This window comes from Felis catus, chromosome E2 (assembly GCF_018350175.1).
Source record: "Felis catus isolate Fca126 chromosome E2, F.catus_Fca126_mat1.0, whole genome shotgun sequence".
NCBI lineage: Eukaryota > Metazoa > Chordata > Mammalia > Carnivora > Felidae > Felis > Felis catus.
In genome coordinates this window covers 10,312,818-10,329,806 of record NC_058382.1, presented here as the reverse complement: position 1 = coordinate 10,329,806, position 16,989 = coordinate 10,312,818, and the positions used below count along the sequence as shown (strand labels likewise).

Sequence of the window (16,989 nt, the reverse complement as noted above, 5' to 3'; positions counted from 1 at the left end):
TACTGTGGGACAGCTTTGTGCATTCGCTGTCTTTATTATCGATTAAGTAATAATATGGCAGAAAACCTGCTACAGCAATTAACTTGAACTAATGAGTTTATATGAGGATGTGTATTACTGAGTTTAATGCTTTCTCTTTTAGCTAGAACAGAGATGTTTCGGTATTGTAAAAACCAGCACATTCATACCAATGTACTAACCAAACTTTAGCCTCACTCAGAAAACCCTGGTTAAGAATCGTCGGAGCCCAGGGTGGTCCGGCTGGCTCAGGCAGAAGAGCATGCGACTCTTGATCTCTGGATCGTGAGTTCAAGCCCCACCTCGGGTGCAGGGATTACTTAAATAAATAAAAAGTAAATAAAATTTAGAAATCAAAAGGGGCGGCTGGGTGGCTCAGTCGGTTAAGCATCCAACTTAGGCTCAGGTCATGATCTCGCTGTCTGTGAGTTCGAGCCCCGCGTCAGGCTCTGTGCTGACAGCTCAGAGCCTGGAGTCTGCTTCGGACTCTGTGTCTCCCTCTCTCTCTGCCCGTACCCCACTCCCACTCTTGTCTCTGTCTCTCTCTCTCTCTCAAAAATAAACATTAAAATGTAATTAAAAAAATTATCTGAGCCCAGAACCGAACTCTCTATTCATGCAAACACAAAGTCCTTTTTGTCAGGTTTTAATACGTCCTAAATGAGGCAAGTTTGTATGGTGTTTTGTTCAAAACCTGGCCAAGGATTGTCAACAATTTCTGAAAATCATGTTCTACATGGCTCTTGATAATCAAACACCAATAGCGTGTGTTTCCAGCCGGCGGGAGCTGCCTACATTACCCATGTAAATATCTAGCTACCTCCTTGGATTCTCGGTTCTGCCCCACAGATTTTCGTATTAAAATTCCTGTTATAAATTATCGTTTTATTTCTTTTTTGTTACATTTAGGGCAATAGAGAGATGGGGGGGGTTGTGTGGGGTTTTTTTTAAGTTTATTTTGAGAGTGCAAGCACAAGTGGGGGGGGGGGCAGAGAGGGAGACAGAGAATCCCGAGCAGACCCTGGGCTGACCAAGGTGGGGCTCGAACCCATGAACTGTGAGATCAGGACCTGAGCCGAAAATCAAGAGTCAGATGCTTAACCGACTGAGCCACCCAGGCGCCCCTAAGAGATTGTTTTTAAAATTATGTGCAGGGGGCGCCTGGCGGGCTCCGTCAAAAGAGCATGTGACTCTTGCTCTCAGGGTCATGAGATTGAGCCCCACACTGGGTATAGAGGTAACTAAAATAAGTAAACTTAAATAAAGTCATGCGCAGATGAGTTATATTATCTATTTCATTTCATTCCATTTCAGCAGAGCCAAGAGGGTTTTCCCAGAGCCGATAGTCAAGCCATCACATGCGCTGGTGTGGCCCTCGGGGTGGTTCAAACATGAAAATATCAGATTATAGATTCAACCTGTTGCTAAACGACCACTGCCATGAGCCCCCCCCCCCCCCCCCCCCGTATTATCACTCCCCCGGCTGGACGTGGGGACTCCCTGGATCTCCCTGACCCCGGCAACCAAGGGGTTAACACTGGGCATAGATGGAGGGAATGGGGCCCCCTGTCTTAAATGCTGTTGGATGGTCCGCTCCCTTTAGGGAGCAGCAAATATTTGTGTACCCTTCGTGGGCATTGCAAAATATTTGCTATGGAAAGTGGAGGGCAGGCAAAGAGCCATGTACAAATGCACCTTTATATACATCAGCCCCAAGCTGGAAACCACCCAGTGTCCATTACAGGTGAATGGATAAACAAACGTGAAGGGTGGAGAGCAGAATACTCTTTGGTGGTTAAACACAAAAAGGAATAAACTGGTCTGTGCAAAAACATGCCTAAAATCCCGAAGGCACGATACAAAGTAAGAGACGCAGGGCGCAAAAGGCAACATACTACATAATTCCACCAATGCGAAATTCTAGAAGAGACAAACTAATCCTTAGTGACCCAAAGCCGATCAGTGGTTGTCGGGCGGAGGGGGATAGACCGCAAAGGAGCAGCAGGAAATCCGGGGGCGGTGGGAATATCGTGCATCTTGAATGTGGTGGGTTTCACTAACGTATGCATCTTGTCAAAACTCATCCAATTACTTACTTTATTCTTTAAATTCTCTAACGTTTATTCGTTTTTGAGAGAGAGCGAGTAGGGGAGGGGCAGAGAGAGAGACACAGAAGCTGAAGCAAGGCTCTCAGGCTCAGAGCTGTCAGCACAGAGCCTGACGCGGGGCTCGAACTCACAGACTGCGAGACCATGACCTGAGCTGGAGTCAAGTCGGCCGCCCAAACGACTGAGCCACCCAGGCGCCCCCCCCCCCATCCAATTACCTACTTTAGCAGATGCATTTTATGGGATGCAAGTTATACCTTAATAAGGTTGACCCCTCCCCCCTACAAAAGTCCAACCGCCCTAGAAACGTTGTCGCTAGGAGAGACAAAGCTGTCATCACCCTGTGTCTGCCAGTCCCCCACCCCCAGCCTGTGACTATGAGCCTAGGACGCAGGTCCAAGCCTAGTGCAGGGCTAGCCTTGGGAGCACTTCCTCCCAAGCCAGGCTTCTTCAAAGGAGCAAGAGGGGTGTCCCCAAAAACAGGGGTGGATCTGGCAATGGAGGAAGGGAGCGGGAGGTGGGAGCTGGGCCCCGGAAGGTGGCCTCACATGCGCTTTGCCTTCTGCTCTTATGTAAACTTCACTAGTGGCCTTTGGGTGAGGCACACACATAACAGAGCCATTGTCACCAGAGGGTGAGACTCCCTAGTGCTTACACAAGGTCACACAGCTGGCAGGTAGCAAAAAGCAGGATCTGAGCCAGCCTAACAGCCTCTTCTAGCCAGGTGGCTCTGTAGCTGGAGCCCAATTCATTCATTCTGCAAATGTTTATTGAGCACCTACTATGTGCCAGTCCCCACGCTGTGCCGGGCATACAGTGGTGATCAGGACTAAGGTGGTGGGCACGTTGTAGTGGGAAACAGGTCTGGAGCACCTGTCCACACTGAGGAGGCCTGAAATGGTTCCTGACCCAGATCAGCAAAGTAGTGGCATGTGTCCAGCAAATCTTAAAAAATGGAATAGAAAGAGGTGCCTGGGTGGCTCCGTTGGTTAAGCGTCCGACTTCCGCTCGGGTCATGATCTCATGGTTCGTGAGTTCGAGCTGGCTGCTGTCAGCATGGAGCCTGCTTCGGATCCTCTGTCGCCCCTCCCTGTCTATGCTCCTCCCCCACTCACACTCTCTCAAAAATAATTAAAAAAAAAATGGAATAGAGGAAAAGGGAAATACTATTCTGTTGGGCTTGTCTGGGTTACGTATTCCTCGTATATACACATATTCTATGTACAGTATATATATTACCTGTGCATGTGTGTATCTCTTTAAACAGGCACCCTTCATAATCTAAATCTAATCCATTCCCAAAAAAGCATCAAATGGAAAAACTGGGGACAAACAATTATTTTAAGTGGGGAAAACCGTGCCCTCCCAACTCCTTCCAGCAACCCCAACCATCTTCCCCAAATACCATTAAAACCCTTCAACACTTTTATAACCACCCACCAAGGATTTGAGCCTAATAGAAAGCACTGAATGTATCAACTGCTTAACTATTCAACACTTAATGAGCTCATTAGTGGTTATGTTTGTGTGTGATACACAACAGTTTTGCACAGAATCAGATATGAATTAGAGTCTCCTTCCACACTGCAAGGATCACGCGATGGAACTAAATACACAAAAACAAACCAACGAAAAGATGCAAAAGATACCCCAAGATACCATCTACAATTGGACTTGGGTTGGTGGTGCCTCCCGGGCACCTGGCAGGAGCCTACACAGGGCCCTAGGAAGGGGGAAGAGAATTATTAGTGATGTAGAACACGTTTCAGCAGCATACAAGACAGGATCGTTACCAAGTGAGCCACAACTGGGCATCATCCACATCCCGGACTCAAAACACTTGCATGGCAGGTTTTTTATTCAAACAGCAAATTCTGGTTTAAATAAAAAAGGGGGGGGCGGAGAGAGCAGGTCATTACTGCCTCTATTGGATAGAGTTCAAGTATCAGGGAAGTACCCGTAAGTGGCTACAGCAGAAAGTCAGTCTCTTCCCAGGAGTGAGTTGTACATTTTCAGCTGCAAGATGGCATTACGTGGGGTAAAATCGCGCGCATCTTACGTGTGCAGGCGAACTTCCCCAAATGTATACGTCTGTGTGAGCATCACCCGCGTCGAGACACGGAACATTTACGAGATCGCTTCACCGACTGAGCCACCCGGGCGCCCCTTCAATGGTGTTTTTTGACAAACAGGTATCTTATTTCAGTGGATTCCGACTTGTCACGTTTGGTTTTTTTCTGTGTGGCTCATGCTTTTGGTCTTAGAAACATCCGAGGAGATACACTTGATAGTTTTATTGCTAAAAAATGTCCTTTGGAGTGACAGCAGTATTTGTCCTCAGTCTCCCCCACCCTGGCAGGGTCCCCAGGAGTGTTTGTTACAGCGGAGGGAACAGAGGGCCTGAGGACAGGGTGGGATGTACCATGGAGCCGCAAAACACACACACACACACACACACACACACACACACACACACACACACGCCTATACCCCAGCATCGAGGCCTCCCAGATCTGATGTCAGGGAGAGAGGCTGGGACCCTGGATCCCTTAAGTGTGCAGCAGGAAGAGCCTCCAGAACCCCGGTTCACAATCCCAATGTCCAGAGTGCCCCCATCAGCGCAGGGAAAGTCCCCATGGGGTTTACATAACTGACTCCTTCTCGCAGGGGTCTGCATCCCCAGCAGATCCCAGGCGGTGTTTGAGGAGGGGGTTCCCCTCCTCAGTGGGGGCGGGCAGTGGAGCCAGGGGCATCTCACTCTTCACTTGGATCAACTCTGGCACTGAACTCCGCATCTCTGCACGATCCATGTAATTTTGGAGGAGTCCCGCCCCAAAGGCATCACCTTCCACATTGAGGACTGTGCAGGATCGGTCCCTGAAGAACAGGATAGGGCAGTGAGGGGGAGGGGGGAGGGGGGAGGGGAGAGGGGAGGGCCCAACCCTCCCACCTCTCCTCCCGAATCTTTTTTTTTTTTTTTCCCGAGATAGAGAATCCCAAGCAGGTTCCGTACTATCAGAGTGGAGCCTGAAACAGAGCTCGAACCCACGAACCAGGAGACCATGACTTGAGCCAAAATCAAGAGTCGGATGCTCAACCAACTGACCCACCCAGGCGCCCCCCCCTCCCCCAAGATCTTGAGGTCCTCGCCACACCCTCCTTCATGGAACCCTGTTCTGCTTCTAGATCCAACTCATTGCTCTATCCTCCCAAATATCCCTTCCTCCTAGAGCCTCCGAGATCTTTTCATCCGGGATCCAAGAAGCCCCCTACCTCTCTTCTTTTCCATGAAATCTAAGCGCCCCATCACACTTTCTTTGCCTTAGAACCCCAAACATCTCCTCCTCCAGCCTCTCGGGACCCCAAATGATACTTCTTCCAATAAGGCACAAGATTTGCTCCTCCTAGAACCTCAAAAAGTTCATCCCTCCCTTTTCTTGGGGCCTCAAAAGACCCATCCACCTCTCCTCTTCCCACTGAAATACTATGCTCTCCCTCAGGCCTTTCTCATAATCCTAAAGATCTCTTTTGGCCTCCTTATACTTTGTGGGGGCGTGTGCCATTTTCAAACATGGGGCTGTAATTCACACACGGTAAAATTCACCCTTTGAAAGTATACAATCCCGTGGCTTTTCGCATATTCAGAGTTGTACGACCATCACATCTATTTCATTCCAGACCGTTTCCATCATTCTAAAGACACTCTTATACCCATTAAACAGTTATTCTCCATTCCCTCCTCCCTCTAGCCCCTGGCAACTGCTAACCCACAGTCTACAGATTGGCCTATTCCCACATGGGGCTCAGCACTGACAACATGGGGCCTGCCTGGGATTCTCTCTCTCTCTCTGAAATAAATAAATAACCATGGGAAAAAAAAAAAAGAACCTCAAAGATCCCTTCTTCCCTTCTGATTAGAACGCTCAAGATGCCATCCCCTTTCCTCCAGAACTCCTTCCTTCCTCTACTCTCCTCCTCGGAGGCTCTCGATGACCTTCTTGTTCATCTCCTTTCCCAGGGTACCCCTTGGGCCCCTGAAGCCCCAAACCCACACTTACACTAGCCAGTCCACAGCCAGGATCAAGGAGATGTCGTGAACTGGCAGGTTGACTGCCTCCAGGATGATGGCCAGAGTGAGAACACCTCCAGACGGAACGCCCGCGGCCCCCACGCTGGACGCCGTGGCGGTGACCCTGGGGGAAGAGAAGGGCGGTCAGCGAAAGATCTCGGTAGGGGGAGAAGCTGCCACGGGAGCCCTGCCCCCCTCCGGCCTCTGTCCATTCTCGGGGAGGGGTCAAGTGGGTCCGGGGTCCTAGCTGCAGCCACCCACACTCACAGGATGGTGATGATCTTCACAAAGTCCAGGGGTTGCTGGTTGAGCTGAGCGATGAACACTGCGGCCACACACTGGAAGAGCGCCGCCCCATCCATGTTGACGGTGGCACCGATGGGTAGGATGAAGCGGCTGATGTGCTTGGCGACACCATTCCTCTCCTCCACGCACTTCATCATCAGCGGCAGCGTGGCCGAGCTGAGCGGGCGGCAGGTCAGTTAGCGCACTTGACCCGCCCCCTGCCGAAGCCCCGCCCAGACCGCGCTGGCCAATCAGCACAAGCCCATGCTCCGCCCGCCAGCCTAGACCCCGCCCCCGCCAGCCCCGCGCCTCGCCACCCCCAGCCTTCTGCAGTTCTCGGCCCTTCTCTTCCCAGAGCCAGAGGCAGGGGGGGGGGATCCTGTAGAATGTCAGGATTCCAACCTGTGTGAGGCCTCGACCCCCTGGGAGGGTGTGGACGGCTCTCCTTCACAAGACACACAAAAATTGAAACCTAAATTCTACCATGTCTAGCACACTTCCCCCCCCCCCCCACCAATAATAGACCTTGGCTAAGAATTACTATTCCCTTGGGGCTGCTGCTGTGGGGACAGCCAGGTTCTAAGGGGACAGGTGGACAAAATACCTAGAAAAGGGTGGAAAGAGCTCCCAGAGGTTGGATCCAGGGGGCAGCACTAGACCACTGTCCCCTAGGGCCAGGCCTTGTGGAGGAGAGGTTTTCAGGAAGGGAAGAAGAAATCTCTAAGCAGTCAGTGGTTTTCCAAATGCGGGGGGGGGGGGGGGGGTGTGTGGAGGGGGACGGTTCCAGGACCTTATGAGAAACTTACTAAAGTATGGCCCCTGTACCCAGATCCAACGTCCCCAGATACGAAATTTCAAGGGTCTCCAGAAAGCTGATGTCCACTTAGGGCCCCTTAGCTTAAAAATCCTGCGTTGGTCTGCCCCAAGGCCATACCTAGAAGAGGTCCCGAAGGCAGTGGCCAACGGTGTCACGATACCCCACAGGAAGCGGTAGGGGTTTTTGCGGGTGAAGAGGAAGTAGATGAGGGGCAGCACCAGGAGCCCGTGGATGGCGTGGCCCAGCAGGCAGCACAGGATGTATTTGCCGAGACTGGTGAAGAGCAGCCCCACGTCCTCCACTGCCACGATCTTGCCAGCCACCAGGAACAAGATGCCCACGGGGGCATACCTAATTACACAGGAGACCCACTGCAGCCTCTGACTACGTGCCCGCCCAGGGCCGGGCTTTGCGCTCAGTGCAGAGCTGGACCACAACCTCCCTCGCGGGCAGGAGACACCCAGATCCATGTGTGATTGAGTTCAGGCACCTTCCCTGCCTGCCATCCTCCAAGCTCCATCCCCTTAAAAACAGGGCAGAGGGGAAAAAAAAAAAAAAAAAATAGGGCAGAGGGGAGGGGCGCCTGGCAGGGGGCAGGGGGCTCAGTCAATTACACGCCCAACTTCCGCTCAGGTCATGATCTCGCAGTTCATGAGTTCGAGCCCCACATCGGGCTCGCGGCTGACAGCTCAGGGCCTGGAGCCTGCTTCGGAGACTGGCATTTCCCTCCCTCTCTGCCTCTCCCCCGCTCACGTTTTTTTCTCTCCCAAAACTACACATTAAAAAAAAAAATAGGAAGAGAATAGAGCACAGGGAGATCAAAGAAGTCTGGGAGCCTCTATTGCCAGCCGAAGTACAATCGCCAACCAGATCTGGACTTAACACGTGCCCCCCCACCCCACGCGTGAGGCATTTACGTTTTCTGGGTTCGTGGTTATAGCAGCTAGGATGATTTAAACCGATTCAATCCCTCCCCACGTCCATGCAATATAAACGGTCCGCGGTTCAGGTCTTAATAACAACCCAGAGATATAAAGCGGTTGAATCTTTACCGCAATCCCACCAGGGAGCCCCTCTTTTAGTCTTTTGAAGCTATGGCTGAATTAAAATCTCACAGGTCCGTCAAACAGGGACATTGCTACCAGCCTCACAGGAATGTCGGACGTTAATGAGGTGCTAGGTGAAAGGACTTAAAAGCTTTTTGCACACAATAAGTGATCTATGAACTTCTGCTAGAATTCTGATCGCCCTTTCCTGGAGCAAAGATCCCAGGGGCGCTCGTGCCTCCCAGCCAGGAAGCCTCCCAAGACTGCCTCTCTGTTTGTTTGATCACTGCGGCTTGCTGTCTCTCAAACACCTTCCCCTCTTTGGTAACAGAAGAAAGGTGGCATTTCCCAGCCACCTGTAAAGCTAGGCTTGGCCAAATGCCCAAGCTCTGGCCTGTGGGATGTGCCCACAAGTTATACAAGTGACGTACTTGTTGATCGGAGGCACGCTATAGGTCAGGCAGTGCCCCAAGGACTTTACACGTTTTGCTTTTGTTTTGTTTAACGTTTAATTTATTTTTGAGAGCGAGGGAGGCAGAGCGCGAGCAAGAGAGGGGCAGAGAGAGAGGGAGACACGGAATCGGAAGCAGGCTCCGGGCTGTCAGCACAGAGCCTGACGCGGGGCTTGAACTCAGGGACCGGGAGATCATGACCTGAGCCGAAGTCGGATGCTCAACCGACGGAGCCGCCCAGGCGCCCCAGGACTTTACACGTTTTAACTCATTTGTGCCTGGAACTGTCAATCCCATTGTCCAGATGGGGAAACTGAGACACAGCGAGGTAAGTAACTTGTTAGAGGGCACGCGGGTGGGCAGCGGCTTGGAGCCTGCTCTTACCTACCCACCCACCACCCTGACTCTCTGGCAAGGAGCCTTTACGAGGTTGTGCAGCCTCTTAAATGTCGCGTGCACCAGAATCAGGATGGGGCGGGGGGCGGAGGGATTTGTTACAAATGCAGCAATCCTTGGGGCGCCTGGGTGGCGCAGTCGGTTAAGCGTCCGACTTCAGCCAGGTCACGATCTCGCGGTCCGGGAGTTCGAGCCCCGCGTCGGGCTCTGGGCTGATGGCTCAGAGCCTGGAGCCTGTTTCCGATTCTGTGTCTCCCTCTCTCTCTGCCCCTCCCCCGTTCATGCTCTGTCTCTCTCTGTCCCAAAAATAAATAAACGTTGAAAAAAACTTAAAAAATAAAACTGATAATAATAATAATAATCATAGCTAACATTAAGTAAATGCTCAGCAGGTGTTAGCCCTTTAAAACATTTTGGGGCGGGGGGGGGGGGGGTGCGGCGCCTGGGTGGCTCAGTCGGTTAAGCATCCGGCTCTTGATTTCGGCTCAGGTCATGGTCTCACCGTTCGTGGGATCGAGCCCCGAGTCAGGCTCTGTGCTGTCGGCACAGGACCTGCTTGGGATTCTCGCTCTCCCTCTCTCTGCCCCTGTCCCACTTTTGTGCTAGCACGTGTATGCAGACACGCAAGCTCACTCTCTCTCTCTCTCAAAATAATTAAAAAAAAAAAAAAAAAGAAACCACTTTGTAAGGGCTTTACCTTTACCTCATGCCACTCGTCTCCTGTACCTTCGATCACATCTAAGTCTCTGCAACTGAGATGCACTAGCTAAACCGGGGCCACGGCTTGGCCGTCCTTTTATCACTTTCCAGGAGGGTCCGGAAGGTGCCCCCGTCAGTCTTAGCTCCCATAGGATGCAGCACTGTCCTCACGTTACAATGAGGAAACTGAGGCACAGAGAGGGTAAGTCACTTGCCCAAAGTCACACAGCCAGGGGACGGTCAACGCTGGGTGCGGGTCCAGGCCGGGCGGCTCCAAGCAGCAGAGGGAGGGTTGCCCGATCCCACATCCCCAGCCCCCACTCCCCCCACCTACCACATGATCCAGGAGACCAGCACCATGGTGGCGTCATTGAAGGAGTTGAAGAAGCGAATAAGCAGCTCTCCCTCGGGCCCCAGCTTCTGCAAGGCCACGCCAAAGATAATGGCAAATACCACCAGGCCCAGGATGTTCATACTATCCACCTCATCCCCAACGGGCACCTTTGGGTGAGGAACAGATCAGAAAGGGAGGAGGAAACTCAGTCAACCTGCGCAGTCACTGAGGGCCTGTTCTGGGCACTGCTGGGACCCAGCACAGACAAGATGGCTCCTTGGGTCCCTTCCTCCCAAGGCTCACGGTCCAGGTCCTGGGGAAACAGACCTGTCATCAGGGACCACCCACGATGGTTGGAATAGGGAAACCCAAGGTAGTGTGGGAATTGAAGGGGTTGCCGGGCTTGGTTGGGGGGAGGGGGATCAGGGAGGGCTTCGTGGAGGAAGGGGCAGAGATCTGGAGAATAGGAGGATGAACCAGGTGAAGAGCGGCGGTAGAAGGTTCTAGAGAGAGGAAACGATGCGCAACAGTCTGGAAAGGGCAGCAGCTCGGGCATTCGAAGAGCAGAAAGAAACCCACTGGGGCTGGAATAGGCCGGGCAGAGCCAAGACAGGAAGCTGGGTGGGCGGCCGGGCGGAAGCCCGATTCTGCAGGGTCTCCGGGATTGTGGCCAGAAGCCTGGGCTTTCTTCTGAGGGCACTAGGGAGCCCAAAGGGGCTGCAGGCAGGGGAGAGACGGCGTCAGGTTTGTGCTTTGGAAAGACGGCGGAGGAGGGTAGGAAGGAGAGGGGGGCTCTGGGGGCAGATCATCCCAGGGCAGGATGGGATTCGGGCAAAAGAGAAGCCCGGGCCAGGGAGGGAGAAGAGGGGGCCAAACGAAGGTACCAGAAGAGACAGAAACGGGGGAGAGGCTGCAGAGAGTGTAAAACAAATGCCACCAGATGTCTGAAGACAGGGGACAAACAAAGGCCGGGGTGGGAGCAAAATGGAAAACCCACAACAACGGGCCAAGGGATGCACCCCTTCCTCCCCCCATCCCTTCCCCTGCTCTCACCTTCACCTTGGTTCCGTTGATCCATCTGCTTTCATAGATGGTACTGTACTGCAGGTGGGGTTGTGAACGGTCAGTATCCATGGCCGTGGAGGCTCCCCCACCCTGTCCTGCCCTAAGCGCCCCCTAAACACGATCTCCTTCCATCCCCGCCAGCAACCGCCCCGAGGCAGGATTTTCTTATCAGGCGCCCATTTTCCAGAGGCGGAAACCGAGGCTCTCCGAGAGGAAAAGGCAGTTGCCCGGGGTCACGCCGCGCTGGAATTAGAACCCAGAAGGGGCTCAGAACCCGCGTGCTCCTTTCTCGAGGAGGGGCATGGGATGGGTTTCGGAGGTTCCCCAAGGACCCTGCGAGATCGTTCAGAAATATGCGGGCATGTGCCCTTGGCCAGGCAGCACCGTAGAGCTGGTACCAAGGGGCTCCAACTGGCTCTCCCCCTCCTTGCCCGCCCCCCACCCCTCGGGACACACCCCCAAGGACTCACTGATCTGAAGGCTGCAGACACCAGGTTGGAGGGGAAGATATTTCTGCAGAGACAGACACGGAGTGGGGGGCGTGTTATTAAATACCACGGGGGGGGGGTTACGGGGCGGGGGGGGGGGTCTGAGGAGCTGGGTTGGCCTCTTGCGATGGGAAAAAACTCGGGAGGCCCCACTGGCCCCCAGGCCCCAGCCAGGCTTGGTCAGGCAGAGTTGAGCCCTGGCCTGCACACTTTTCCAGGGTGTGGGGAGTCTGAGCTGGCCTCCCAGGGCCCCCGTGGGGTGGCCGGCCAGCCCCGAGGGATTATGGACTGGCCGTAAGGAATGCTGGCTTCCCAAGGCAGGCTGGGGCAGGGTCACCTGGGCCTCAGCTCCACCCCGGGCAGCAAACTTAATACCCTGGGCGTGTTGCATCAGCCAACTTCCTCCTGGAGGGCCGAGAAACGCTGCAGCCCTGGGGCCGGGCTGAGAAAGGCAGGGGACGGGGGTGCACTGGAAAAGGGGTAGTGAGAGAGGGTGACAAGGGATGGCGGTGTGTGCGCGCGGCAGCCCGCATTCAACCCCACTGGGCGTGTCAGGGGATCAGCGGGACCCTGACCCTCTTGCGTCTCGGAGAGGGAAGAGAAGGGCTGAAGTGTCCACAGTCCCTGCAGTGCTTGATCTAAAGCCACTCGTGTAATCCTGGCTCAGGGATCCGCACCGTCATCCCCATTTTCTAGAAAAGGGAACCGTGGGGCGCCTGGGTGGCTCAGTCGGTTGAGCATCCGACTCTTGATTTCCGTTCAGGTCTGGATCTCGTGGTTTGTGAGACCGAGCCGACCCTGAGACTCCGCACTGAGCTTGAGATTCTCTCTCTCTCTCTCTCAATCGCTCTCCCTCTGTCCCTCTCCCCCACCCTCGCGCGCTCTCTAAAAATAAAAAATTAAAAAAAAAAAAAGTAGGGGCACCTGGATGGCTCAAGTCACTTGAGCGGCCAACTTCGGCTCAGGTCATGATCTCGTGGTTCGGGAGTTCGAGACCCGCATTGCTGGGCTCTGTGCTGCCAGCTCAGAGCCCGGAGCCTGCTTCGGATTCTGTGTCTTCCTCTCTCTCTCTGCCCCTCCCCTGCTCGCGCTCTGTCTCTCTCTCTCTCTCTCTCTCTCAAAAATATATAAACATTAAGAACAAGAGTACTTAAACATAAAAGCAGTAAAGGGAACCCAGACAGCTGGCTGGAAGGTCCCAACCACTCCTCACCACGTGAGTGGGGGAACGGCGGTTGCTGTGGGTCCCTAGACAGTTTCTCATGTCAACACGTGAGAAACTCGGGGGCAGAGGTGAGGGTTCGGACTCGCGGGGCAGGGTCGGTGCGCACGTGCTCTTGAGTGTGTGCCTAGGTGACGCTCGGTGCGCCGCGGTGGTCAGTGGCATCCGCGAGTGGCCGTGTAAAGGGATGTTAGTACACCGTGGGTGAGCACACGGGTGACAGCCGGTGTCAGGCCACGCGTCAGTGTGAGAGAGGCCACAGCTGTGGCTGGGTGTCCGAGGGCCTGTGTCCAGCTCCGCGTCAATTGGCCAGAAAGCTGTGTGGTTCTGAGACGCTCCAGAAAAGTCTCTGAGGGGCTGGCCAAGTGTGAGTGACTTCTATTTTGGCACACAGGGGGAGCCTGTCCACAGACACATCGACAGCCCTCGAGTGGGTGTGCCCTTGGCCCGGGAGGCCCGTATCCACCCAGGCCTGGCAGGGCTGGGCCAGGACCCAGCTAATCTCGCCCCGCCAGGAGACGACCATCCACTACAGCTTTGGGACACCAAGCCGGCCCCAGAGTCTCATCTCAGCCTGCGCTGATACCCCCCCCCGCCCCGAGAGGCTGGGAGAACCCTGTTCTGTGACTCATCATTTCCTCCCCCCCCCAACTTCCTGGAAGTCCCCAACCCACCTGGAGACACTGAATCAGGAAGTCCCAAAGGCAAGGCCATGTGGACCCAGGGGTCTGCCCTCCTCAAAAGGGAAGAACTATTCTTGGGATGGGGCGGGGGATTGGGGGGGGGGGGGAAGCAGAGACCAGAAGGCAAAGAGCCTCCTCTCTTTCTAACCGGTCCCACTGGCCCCCGCTCCTGGGCCGCCTGGTGTTGGTTGGGGGGGGGGGGCGAGAAATGGAATGGAAAGTCTTTGGAGGTGGCAGGATTTAGCAGGAAGATGTAAAAAGGGAAGTTGCCAGGGCCCAGCCCCGGGCGGGGAAGGGAGGCTGAGAAAAAAACCTGGCTGTGTCCGGGTAACGGGGATGACACATAATGTGGGGGAGCCCTGGGACTGGGAAGAGGGCCTGGCACAGGTCACTCAGATCTCCTCAGGTCCCCTATGAACTCCTCGGGGGTCACAAGCTCTCTGACTCTGGACTCAAATCCTGAGGCCCTGAGCGCCCCCAGATCTCCTCCCAAGTGCCCCCAGAATCCTCGCCCCTCACAGAAAAGCCTCTGTATCCCTTCCCTCCCCCACAAACTCCCCAAGCATTACTTTCTTCCCTCTACAAGACTTCCTTGTCTTATCACCGCCTTGCAGCGTCCCCACTTACGTCCCCAGGCGCCCCCATTCGAAGCCTCCTTCCCCAGGGGTCTGTCCTCACTCGCTGGACTCTGACCCTCAAAGGGCCACACCATCACCATCCAGCCCTGGGGCGGGGGGGGGGGGGGGGGGGGCGGTGTCCGGGCTCTGGAGGACTCAAAACCCTCTAGCGTTCGCGTGGTCGCTCCGGCCATCCCTAACACGGGTCCCTCCCCACGTGGCTTCCCCGCCCCCGCGCCCCCCCTCGACGACTTCCACCGGGCGGGCGGGGTCTGACCTCACAAGATCCAGGAACGAATCGAGGACTTCCTTGCTGGGGGCCTCTTCCTCGGCGCCCGTGGCGCCGACCGAGGCGTTGATGGCGGCGAAGGTGGCGCCCGGCCGCAGGGCCAGCGCCAAGCCCACGCCGAGCGCGGACGCCAGCAGCGTGGTGACCAGGAAAAAGAGCAGCGCCCAGCCGCCCAGGCGGCCGAGCGCGCTCGAGTCCAGGCTGGAGGCGCCGCCGATCAGGCTGCACACCACCAGCGGCAGGATGATCATCTTCAGCAGGCGCAGCAGCAGCTCGCCGGGGAAGGCGAAGGCCGCCAGGCGCGCGGGGCCCAGCGCTAGCGCGCCACCGGCCCCCGAGACCCCCAGCCCCAGCGCCACGCCTGCCACCACGGCCGCCACCGTCAGCAGCACCAGCAGGTTGGCGCGAAGGCAGCGGCGCACCCGCTCCCGGGAACCGCAGCAGCGGCCTCCTGCCGGGTCGGGGTCCTCTTTAGGGAGCAACGTCGGGGCACCGTTCCCGGTGGGCTCGGCCGCCTCGAACCCCTTGGGGTCTCCGCGCGGGGGATCGGCCACCATGTTGGAACGCCCCCCCGGAGTTCTGCGGCGTCTGGAAGCTGCGAGCGCTTGGGGGGCTCCTTCCTGGAACGCCGACGTTCCTTAGAACGGAGAGTTTTGTAACACAGCCCAGAGGCCGGAACTTTGGAGGGTTCCTTGGAGTTGGGAGTTCACAGCGCCGGGGTTCCTTGGCTCGTGGAAGCTGGAGTGTCTGAGATCCCGAAGCTGGGCGCCGAGGCTCCTCTGCTCTCCCAGGTTGTGTCCTGCGCCCGAAAGCTGGGAGCCCCTGGGTTTCTCGGCCCTAGGGATGGGAATACAGGAGTGTATCAGGCTGGGACAGGGGTTCTTGGGCTCTGGAAGGCTGAAGGCGTCCAAGTGGCAGAGGTCCTCAAGAGGCCACGTCCCGGTAGCGCCGATCCGGGAGGCAGGGATCCGGGGCGCCGGGGTCCTGGAAACGGAGGCTGGGAAGCTTGAACCTGGGGGACGGGAGACAAGAGCTCCGGGAAGAGGGGAGCTAGGCTTTTGCGTCTGGGAGGGGAGATCCAAGCCCCTGAGTGCGGAAGGCTGCGGTCCGGGACCCTGGGAGGTAACGGCCACCGGTCCCTGGGGCAGCTCGCGGGCGCGCCGCGTGGCTCTGAGCCCGCACGGCGGAAGCTGCGAGAATTAAGGGCAGGGGCGAGGCTTGAGAAGGTGGGCAGCGAACCGCGGGCGCCGATTGGCGGCAGTGTTTAATGGGCCATTCTGCGAGCGAGAGGTGGGGCTGAGGCCAGAGTGGGGCCAATCAACCGTAGAAGGCAGACTAACAAACGCTCCATCGAGGGGGCGGGGACGGGGACGGGGGCGGGGCCCTGTGGGGGCGGGCCTAACGAGCGAGGCTTTTTTTTTTTTTCCCGCCAAAGGAATCGCGACGCAGGTGGGGGCCGTTAGCCGACAACAGTTCCCTGGCTTGAGGGTCTCTAGAAAGTGCAAGTAGTCGGCAGGTGGCTCAACCCAGCGGCGACGGCTCCGCCCTGAGTCCAGTCTTTCGTCGCCCCTCGGAGCTCAAATTCCTCGAATGTAAAATGCAGATTAGGAAAAGCTCATCCCGCCCACGACTGGCGTTAAGATTTCAATTAGATGGAGTTATTTATTCAATAATGTTAACAAGGAAAACAAATAAAATGTTCCCGGGGCGCCCGGCGGGCTCAGTGGGTGGAGCCTGCCTGCGACTCTTGATCTCCGGGTTGTAGGTTCGATCCCTACGTTGGGTTTGTAGACATTACCTAAAAATAAAATCTTAAAACACAGTTTTAAAATAAATATTCCCAGTTCAGAGCCCGACGCTTATCAATAACGGCAGTTCTCATATTAGGGTGGTAAGCCACTCACCCCTGGGTATGCAATTCATAATTCACTCGTTAAAAATTAGAATCCACTCTAATGTGCTAATGATTTCACAAATGCTTTCACCAAATATTTCCCCCCACATTTTATTAGGAGAAATGTCAAACATACAAAAAAAATCGTAAATGGGGCGCCTGGGTGGCGCAGTCGGTTAAGCGTCCGACTTCAGCCAGGTCATGATCTCGCGGTCCGTGAGTTCGAGCCCCGCGTCGCGCTCTGGGCTCATGGCTCAGAGCCTGGAGCCTGTTTCCGATTCTGTGTCTCCCTCTCTCTCTGCCCCTCCCCCGTTCATGCTCTGTCTCTCTCTGTCCCAAAAAAATAAATAAACGTTGAAAAAAAATTTTAATAAAAAAAAATCGTAAAGTATCTTGCAGGGAACATCCATATCTACAATTATTTCATCAAATTTCTCTGTCGTGTGTATTATCTCTATTAGAGGCATAGATGTCAGTATCTCGTCTATATTATTTCTATCCACTTAT

General features: G+C 55.1%; 1 protein-coding gene across 3 annotated transcripts; it reads right to left on the bottom strand.

Moving 5' to 3' along the window:
* Nucleotides 1-3,966: 3,966 nt before the first annotated feature.
* On the bottom strand, nt 3,967-15,816 carry SLC1A5 (solute carrier family 1 member 5). Of its 3 annotated transcripts, none has more exons than XM_045045414.1 (8): nt 14,310-14,346; nt 11,760-11,802; nt 11,278-11,325; nt 10,225-10,391; nt 7,415-7,648; nt 6,463-6,657; nt 6,185-6,319; nt 4,406-5,003 (listed from the first exon to the last, which is right to left on the bottom strand). In XM_045045414.1, exons 4-8 carry the CDS (start codon nt 10,362-10,364, stop codon nt 4,769-4,771), a joined length of 939 nt encoding a protein of 312 aa, XP_044901349.1. In that variant the 5' UTR covers nt 10,365-10,391; nt 11,278-11,325; nt 11,760-11,802; nt 14,310-14,346; the 3' UTR covers nt 4,406-4,768.
* Between the last annotated feature and the right edge of the window lie 1,173 nt (nt 15,817-16,989).

What these genes read in the sequence shown, in the direction of transcription:
- SLC1A5 (XM_045045413.1), bottom strand. Translation starts at nt 15,145, where the DNA reads ATGGTGGCCGATCCCCCGCGCGGAGACCCCAAGGGGTTCGAGGCGGCC. An exon ending in TGTCTGCAGCCTTCAGATCA is followed by an intron (nt 11,326 to 11,759) that starts GTGAGTCCTTGG and finishes CCCCACCTGCAG; the next exon opens with TACAGTACCATCTATGAAAG. An exon ending in TCAACGGAACCAAGGTGAAG is followed by an intron (nt 10,392 to 11,277) that starts GTGAGAGCAGGG and finishes CCTCACCCAAAG; the next exon opens with GTGCCCGTTGGGGATGAGGT.